The sequence below is a fragment of the Ziziphus jujuba genome, chromosome 11 (assembly GCF_031755915.1).
Source record: "Ziziphus jujuba cultivar Dongzao chromosome 11, ASM3175591v1".
In the NCBI taxonomy this organism is placed as follows: domain Eukaryota; kingdom Viridiplantae; phylum Streptophyta; class Magnoliopsida; order Rosales; family Rhamnaceae; genus Ziziphus; species Ziziphus jujuba.
The window spans coordinates 11,106,624-11,115,321 of NC_083389.1; the positions used below are offsets into that span (position 1 = coordinate 11,106,624).

General features: G+C 32.3%; 1 protein-coding gene across 2 annotated transcripts; it reads left to right on the plus strand.

Moving 5' to 3' along the window:
- The first annotated feature begins 740 nt into the window (after window positions 1-740).
- Window positions 741-7,787, plus strand: LOC107405484 (bZIP transcription factor TGA10). 2 transcript variants are annotated; one of them, XM_048464828.2, is made up of 11 exons: window positions 741-1,412; window positions 1,518-1,621; window positions 2,315-2,394; window positions 2,512-2,646; window positions 2,869-2,937; window positions 3,054-3,113; window positions 3,294-3,371; window positions 3,471-3,546; window positions 3,680-3,951; window positions 4,661-4,900; window positions 7,439-7,787. In XM_048464828.2, the coding sequence occupies exons 1-11, from the start codon at window positions 1,138-1,140 to the stop codon at window positions 7,586-7,588; spliced, it is 1,539 nt and encodes a 512-aa protein (XP_048320785.1). In that variant the 5' UTR covers window positions 741-1,137; the 3' UTR covers window positions 7,589-7,787. The 2 variants fall into 2 exon arrangements, with proteins under 2 accessions (XP_048320785.1, XP_048320784.1); XM_048464827.2 differs by having other exon boundaries at window positions 743-1,412; window positions 1,515-1,621.
- Window positions 7,788-8,698: the final 911 nt, after the last annotated feature.

Here is an 8,698-nt window from a genome sequence, read left to right on the forward strand (position 1 = left end):
TTTAATCAAATAGTAAATCACACACAATAAGAAAATTGAATCTCAAAGGGTGTTATAGGAAGAAAGAAACTTAAATTTTTTTATGTTTATTTGGACAAAGTTTTCAAAGCCATAATCTATCGATTTCACAGAAATTAAAAAGAAAGATTTTCTTGTCCATATATCTAATAGAAAAGAAAAGTGAACTTGGACAATATTTCCATTTCATTTAAGTATATATAATTACGGCTTTTGGGTTTTCAAATGGAGTTATTTTACTTTTAGACCCAAGACATTACTAATATTACTTAAACGCAATTTCCTTCAACTTTCTTTCTTTCTTTCTTATTTTTTTTTTTTAATAATTTTAAAACCATAAAACACATGATAAATAATTTTAGTCTATATATATATATATTCTTTATATAAGACCACGCAGCCGCCTCAGCTATCTACGTGTAAGTTTGCATGAAAATTCAATAGTAAAATTTCAAACCAAAGAAGGCAATTTTGTCATTTTGGTGCTACATAGACCACGTCCCCCCCGCCCCCCCAAAAACATAAAAAGTTGGACAAGGAAACCCATACTGCTATAAGCGGTTTTCCTTAGTGGTATTCCAATTAATTAAATAAAAATAATTAAATTTAAAAAAAAATATATATATATATATATAAATAAGCGGTTTCTCTCAGGTCTTGTTTGGTTTTTCTCAAGAGAGAGAGAGAGAGAGAGAGAGAGAGAGAGAGAGAGAGAGAGAGAGAGATAGAGAGAGAGTTGAAAGGATATGTAATAGGGAGAACCGCTTTATCTTAATATTTTTGGTTTTACAGAAAGTCGTCTACTTCTTTATAGAGAAAGAGAGAGAGAGAGAGAGAGAGAGAGTCTTTTTTTTTTATCTCTCTTCATTCTCTTCTCTTTTGTTGTTTCTTTGTTAGCATTCAATTCCAATTCTTCTTTTTTGCTTTCTTTCCACACCTTTCTTCATAACCGACCTCTCTTCCTCTCTCTCTCTCGCTCACACCCACACACACACATAGAGAGTCTCGGTTAGAATATTTTTGTCTCTCTCTGCAGATTATGAGGGGTGTGACCATATGAGTAGTCTTTCATAAAGAGAGATATAGTAGCTAAAGCTATGCTATGCGGTTGTGCCATTAATGGGGTTTCCGAGAGGTTTTAAAGTTGAGCAGAAAGAAGAAAGTAATAAGCTTTTACCAACTCCTTTCATGGCTTCCGGTATTAAAGGAACCAACCAAACTACTTCCCCAGCACAACTCCAACACCAACAACACCACCAGATGATACAAGACCATAACCATCATCATCATAATCAAAATCAAAATCAAAATCAAAATCAAAATCATCATCAGATTCCTTACGGAATTATGCAATCACCTTCTCCTTCTTCTTCAATTCCTGCTGGAAACTTCATGTAATTAATTTTCTTTCTTTCTAGACCCAATTCATTTTTTCACCCGTTAATTATTGTTTTATTATTATTATTATTATTCGATTGGTATTTTGTTTTGATCAGAAGCAAAGACAGTACTGGAGGAGGTGCTTATGATTTAGGAGAGCTAGACCAAGCTCTTTTTTTTTATCTTGATGGACATGACCCATCAAATGTTCATGACCAAAGACGTAAGTTTCTCATTTTCTATCTATCTCCCCTTTTATCCATCTCTCTTTTCTTTGCTATTCATTTTTACTTTCAAAATCATAAAAGGGATTTATTTTTTATTTTTTTACCTTTTGCTTTTTAATTTTTGTCTTTTGCTATGCCGGAGATTCTATTACAAAACTGTTGTTCGGGTCACAGGAAAAGCATGTTCAACAGATTATAAATATGCTGCACAGTACTTTTCCTTTGACCGGATCCTTGCTGCAGGAAAGTGTATATATATATATATATATACACACATAAAATATTAATTTATAAGAAGAAAATCAATTTTTCCAAAGGGAAATTAATTTGTCCTTTTTTTCTTTTTTTTCTTGTTGGTCGGAGCTTAGATTTTGACATAAATGTAACAAAAATAATCATCTGGTCACGAATTCCTTCCCATTTTATTTCCACATGTACTACAAATTAAAGTAATGGATTTTAGTTTCCTTCTCTGCCTTTTCTTCTTCCTCTTTTTCCTTATACATATATTTTTTCTCTTGCTTAATTTTCCCTCTCTGACTAATGTGGTCCTCTCCTTTAATCATTAGTCTTTCGGAAATTAGAAATCCCACATCGATCACTTTCTTTCTCCCTCTCTCTCACAATATATATTTTACGTATTAAATAGCCTAGAAATTAATGCTTTGCACGGATTTGGTGTGTTGCAGAGAACACAGGAATGCGGCCTCCGACTTTGAATATTTTCCCATCTCAGCCTATGCACGTAGAACCACCATCATCAACTAAAGTAATTAAATTTTTATTTTCTCACTTCAAAATTCTAGTACTTTCTAGCTTAATGATTTTTATATGAGCTCTAAATTGGGTTTTGTTTGTGTATTGTTTGCGGTATATATATATATAGGGTAGTACGGGACTAGTTTCATCACCAGCAAGCAGTGGTTCAAAGAGACCATCAGAACCGTCCATGGAGTTGGCCAACACACACAATGATGCTACTGCTACTACTGGCCCTCCTCAACCTGCCAAATCTGTCAAGGTGAGGCTTTGGAAGAGTATTTATTTTTAATAATATAATATTATTAGATGAAAAGTATAGCTACACTTACTAAATCAAGAATCTCAGTTTTATTTATTTATTTTTTTAATAATGCTTAATGTAAATTCTTAAACTCTATTTGGACTATTCGAATATGCTTTTTTTTTTTTTTAAAAAAAAAAAACTTTTTTCTCATTGAACTTTGATTTTGGTGTTTGGCAGCGAGATGGTAATCGAAAAGGTCCAACATCGAGTTCCGAGCAGGAAGGACCTAAAACCCCAGATCCTAAGGTGATCTCTTTTAATTCTCATTTTTTTTTTTTTTTTTTTTTTTCCAACTATTATATGTTACCAGTTTATAAGGAAGATGATTCTGAATACTTGCAATGATTATGTTTCTAAAACAGACATTGAGGAGGCTTGCACAGAATAGAGAGGCAGCTAGGAAAAGCAGGCTTAGAAAAAAGGTAATTCTGCCAAAAATATATATACATACATATATATATATATATATATATTTATATATCATTGTTTATTAATTAGCCATTATTCTTACTCTCTTTCTTAATACAAATAAAATAAAATAATTACAACTATATATTCTCCAATGCAAATAAGCAAAAGATTTTTTCTACTTTCATTTACAGGCATATGTTCAGCAGTTAGAGTCAAGTAGGATTAAGCTCAATCAGTTGGAACAAGAGCTACAAAGGGCTAGAACCCAGGTACAAATAATACACCCATTTTTTTTGTTTTTTAAAAAAATCTTTAACAGATTAAGTAAAAAAATATTTATTCATGAACCAAGATTAATTACTATTTAGGGTATGTTTTTCGGTGGAGGAACTCTTTTAGCTGGAGAACAAGGCCTTCCTGTTAGTATCAACAACGTAAGCTCAGGTAAATATGTATAATATTTTTTTGTTATTATCAAAATCCCAATTTTTTTTTTTTCCAATTTGTTACTTAATTTAACGTCCTACCTGAACTTGGAGTTTCAAATTTTATTTATTTATTTATTTTTTTTAAACAGAAGCAACGATGTTTGATATGGAGTACGCAAGGTGGCTAGAAGAACACCACCGTCTAATGTGCGATCTTAGAGCAGCAGTGCAAGAGCATCTTCCGGAGAACGAGCTTCGAATCTTCGTCGAAAACTGCTTAGCGCACTATGACCAAGTAATGAATCTAAAAGGAATGGTGGCCAAATCCGACGTTTTTCATTTGGTTTCGGGCATGTGGAAGACTCCCGCCGAGCGGTGTTTCATGTGGATGGGTGGATTCAGACCCTCTGAGCTCATCAAGGTAGATTCCTAACTTCCTAGCTAGTTAGCTTTTGCTAGCTAACCCTATTTTTTCTTTTCTTTTTTTTTTTTTTTTTTCGTTTTAAAACTCATTTTTTACTTAAATTGTAAGAAAAGAAGTACGAACACTCAATATGACAGGAAAATGACAAACGACATTATTATAGGAAATTATATATCCCCAAGCTCAATTTTATTAGGTTAGAGAATCTAATAATTAATAACGTCACTACTTAATTAACTATCTTCTAATTTAAGTTTATGATGCATGGGAGCGGAGAGGGAATATATATATATATATATACATATTTATATATATCTAAGTGTGAAATTATGCTATATATTTCAATGAATGACGAAAGGTGTATATCGTGAAGGTTTCTAATATTGGGGTGGAGTTAGGTTTCATTCCTAGAAAGCTATTTTCTGTTACTACAATTTTTAGTTTGAGAGAGAGATCGAAAAAGAGAGTTGCACGGGTCTGTTTTTCTTTTTTTTCTTTATTTATTTTTATTCCTCATCGATGGGAAGGAAAATGTCTTTGTTTTTATGCCCATCTCTTCCTTTGGTTTCAAGCAAATAAATAAGCAAAAAGCCCACTAAATTTCCATATAAGCAATAAAAGTTTGGTTGGTACTTGAAATTATAATTGAAACATGAACTATTTAATATATTAATAAGATTAATAAACATAATTTTTTTTTTTTCAGGTAATTCTGAACCAAATAGAGCCACTAACGGAGCAGCAAATATTGGGTATATGTGGGTTGCAACAATCAACACAGGAAGCAGAAGAGGCACTCTCCCAAGGTCTTGAAGCTCTCAACCAGTCTCTCTCAGACACCATAACCTCCGACTCATTATGCTCTCCTTTTAACATGGCTAACTACATGGGCCAGATGGCTGTAGCCATGAACAAGCTCTCCACTCTTGAAGGTTTTGTTCGACAGGTACGTTTATTGTTTTTTATTATTATTAATTTCTAATGTTATTAAATTATAATATATGGTTTTCATGTTGATATATCTATACATATATATATATATATATATAAGATCGTCGTGCTCCGTCTGATAGCTAGGATACCCCTACTATATGGTCCCCCATTATATATGATAACGTGGGGTCCTCGGAACAGGAATATGTTCCTATTTGGATTGGGGTAAACCTACCCCAACCCACGAACTGCTCCATGTCTCACTCTCCTGAGGTGGCCTGGTTGTTACGTGGAATCTCTATATTTCCCTTTTTTTATATGTATATATTTATATATATATAATTTCTTGAAAATGACTAGTCTGTCTCTCTGTCGTACAACTCGTCCTCCGTCCTCCTTCTTCCTCCTTTAGCTTTATTTCAACATAACTACTAGGACCATACTTCCTCATAAGCTCTTATTTACTCCGATTAAATGATTTTTGCCACCAATTTTGGGATCCTTTTGTTTGTTTTTTTTTTTTCTGCCCAATTTCCAGGAATTTTCATTCCTACCCAACTTTGAAAATATACATTGGGCAGATGCATTCCCTCTTACTTTTCTTTCAAGACTTTTGTACTGTATTCCAAAACTAGCAAATTTTCTAGGCAGACAAACATTCTAATACATTATACGTCTAAGAAATTTAAAAATGTTTTTATATTATAATTTTTTAAAATTTACAATGTGGTATGTAACGTACGTTATGCTTCCTTGTTACAAATAAATTTAATGTAATATTTAATAAATGATATCATGATTGTATTCCAACTGAATCATAAATGAATAATTTTTTTTTATCGAGAATGATAAAAAAAAGTCTAAAACGTATAATAATATTTTAAAAGTTCAAATTTAATTTAGAAATACACACATGGACACAAATTTTGCCTGAACATATATTCCAAGTGTTGCCACCTAGCAAGCTAAATAAGCTAACAAATGACTATAGCTAGCCCGAGTTTTCACCTTCACCTGGGGATCATCACAACTTCATATCTAGACACGTGGCACTGTCTAATAGTGGTGGTTCCCACAGATCTACATCTTGATGGAGGGGATGAGAGATCTGCTAGGTCCATACCTTTGTGTGATGTCATGGTCGTAACCGTTTGACTTGATGCCACCACGTAAACCCTTTAACCCATAACCCAGTTTTTGACCGACTGCATATTCTTTGAAATAGACTCCAACTCAACGAAGACACCAACAACTAGACAATTATGATGCTTGTCCACATTTGGCTCCTCTCCTTAATTCTACTTATTTATCAGTCTTTTCGTGCAATGTTCAAATAACTCATTCACATTTATCAATATTAATAAGTGGCTCGCTATATATGGTAATTGCTAGAATTATTTAGATTTTTATCTGTGGAGCCTCTAAATTAAGGATGTATTTTTCTCCATTAGTTATATATATATATATATATATACATATATATATTGGAAGATTACTATATTCAAATTCGAAATGATTGTATGAGGAAATAATTGTTTTACGATTGAACTATCTCAATAGGAATTTCTAAATTGGTAAATTGAGTTATAGCGTCACCAGCACACGAATATGCATATGTATATAAATGATGGTTTGAAGTACCAGATAATATTGATTTCTGGTGATTATTAGGAATCAAAACGTCATGAATCTAGATGGCCGTTTAGAGCTTTTTCGTGTAGATGGTTTAAAGAAAAATTAAGGTTGGATGGGACATAACAAGGATAGACTTTCATCCTACAATCATTTCATGTGGAACGTTAATTCGGAGCCTAACCAATTAAACCGTAGGTAGTGGCAGTTATCATTATGCTTATTTGTCCGTCAAGACAAATTATCTACTCAAAAGACTTGCTTAGTCATAAGTTGACTTGTTGATAAATTCTTAAAATTGACTTAGAGATTAATTTCGTGGTCTGGTCTAAATTAATACAGTGTCATCATTATTAGCGTTCCCATTAATCTTAGGAAATGCAAATGAAAAATTTCGGTTCTATAAAAGAATTCAAATCATTGTCAAGTTACATATATATATATATATATATTTATTTATTTATATTTTTTTAAAAGTAATTAAGAATTGGTCCTAGTTAGTGTATTTTAACATATGAACTTTATTTTATTCTAGTCAATAATAGGAAAAAGGGTTAAGTGTAGGACCTAGTATACTTACCCCGCAGATAGTAGTTTAGCAAGAAATTTCATACCCACATTTCATTTTCTTAGAATTTTTATTCTTTGCCCTCTTTGACAATCAATTCTCTCATCTCCAAAGTCCTACTTGGGTTCATGAGTAGATGTACATGTAAATGGGATAATTATTTTGAACTCAAAAGTCCTTCATTATTCTCAAAGTCTATAGATTAGTCACGTATATAATCAGTCATATTATATAAAAATATACTACGTAGCTACGCAACCAGAAATATGTATTATACAAATCTAAATGCAATTCTTATTCTTATTTATTTATTTATTTATTGGGGTGGGGGGGTGAAAATTCAACTTACAGGCTGATAATTTGAGGCATCAGACGTTACACCGATTGAATCAAATCCTGACGACACGACAAGCCGCGAGGTGTTTGCTAGCAATTGCTGAATATTTCCATCGTCTTCGAGCTCTCAGCTCTCTCTGGTTGGCTCGTCCTCGACAAGAATGATAAAAAAAGCCCTCTTGTAGCCATTGCCAAAACCCCCATCGCACCAAGCTTTTTTAATATCTTTAATTTCTCTCTATCTTAATTATGATCCATGGCATAATCTTCCCATATGTCTTTTTTACTTATTTCCTACGTAGTTGTATAGATAGACCAATTACATATATACAGAATATATTCCAAAGCAGTAGAGATTTCTCTCTCTCTCTCTCTCTCTCTCTCTCTCTCTCTCTCTGTCTCTGTCTGAATGTACAGTTTGTCTTGGGTTAAGATATTCAGAAGGGAAATTATTTGGCAGTCATTTCTGACCAAGAAATTAGAAAAGGGTGGAAGAAGATGAAGAAAATTTTAGCCTTGAAAGATAAAAGAATTGATAGAATTCTGATTTTGGTATTATTTAAGTTTGTTGGACTAATTAAGGCACACAGACAGAGATGAGAAGCCGAGTGTTGAAAACTTATTACTCAAAACGTCCATGTGTCTTTGGTTCTGCTGCATGCATGCCCTTTTATGGTCTTGAAGCTGACAATAAGCAGGCTTTTTGCATTTGGATTTTGGCATTTTCTTTCTTTTGGGATAAAGGCCAGTCGGTGGGTGATAATCTTCAATTTTTCCAACCCCCACAAATGGATATATAAGTGTGAAACAAAAAAGAAAATCGATATAAAATCCTAATATTGTTTAACTTAAACAGCCTAGTTGGTAATAATTATTAGTCATAACGTTCAGATCTTGAGTTCAAAAGTTGATGCTAAAATCTCTCTCTAATTTATCAAAAAAAAAAAAAAAATAAAATAAAATAAAAATTTACTCTCTTCTTTTTTTTCGTTTGTTATTTTTTTGTTTTTTTTTTGTCTCTTTTAAGGAAAATAACTAAAGACCTAAAATAAACGGGAAGTGTCTTAAATAAAATAGTAATGAGAATACAACATTAGTGGCAAATTCACCTTTTTCTCAAACAATAATTCCGAATTGAAAAAAAAAAAAAGGGTAAGTAATAAGATGGATCAGCCAATTAATTAGATATATTCGGCTATCTCAAACATTGGGGTAAAGTAGAGAATTGGATCATGTATTATCATAGTGTTTGATCTGATTTACATTTGAGATTTT

Coding starts and splice junctions, on each gene's coding strand:
- LOC107405484 (XM_048464827.2), top strand. CDS start 1,138: ATGGGGTTTCCGAGAGGTTTTAAAGTTGAGCAGAAAGAAGAAAGTAAT. Junction 1,622..2,314: donor AAATGTTCATGACCAAAGAC/GTAAGTTTCTCA, acceptor GGTGTGTTGCAG/AGAACACAGGAATGCGGCCT. Junction 3,547..3,679: donor TATCAACAACGTAAGCTCAG/GTAAATATGTAT, acceptor TTTTTTAAACAG/AAGCAACGATGTTTGATATG.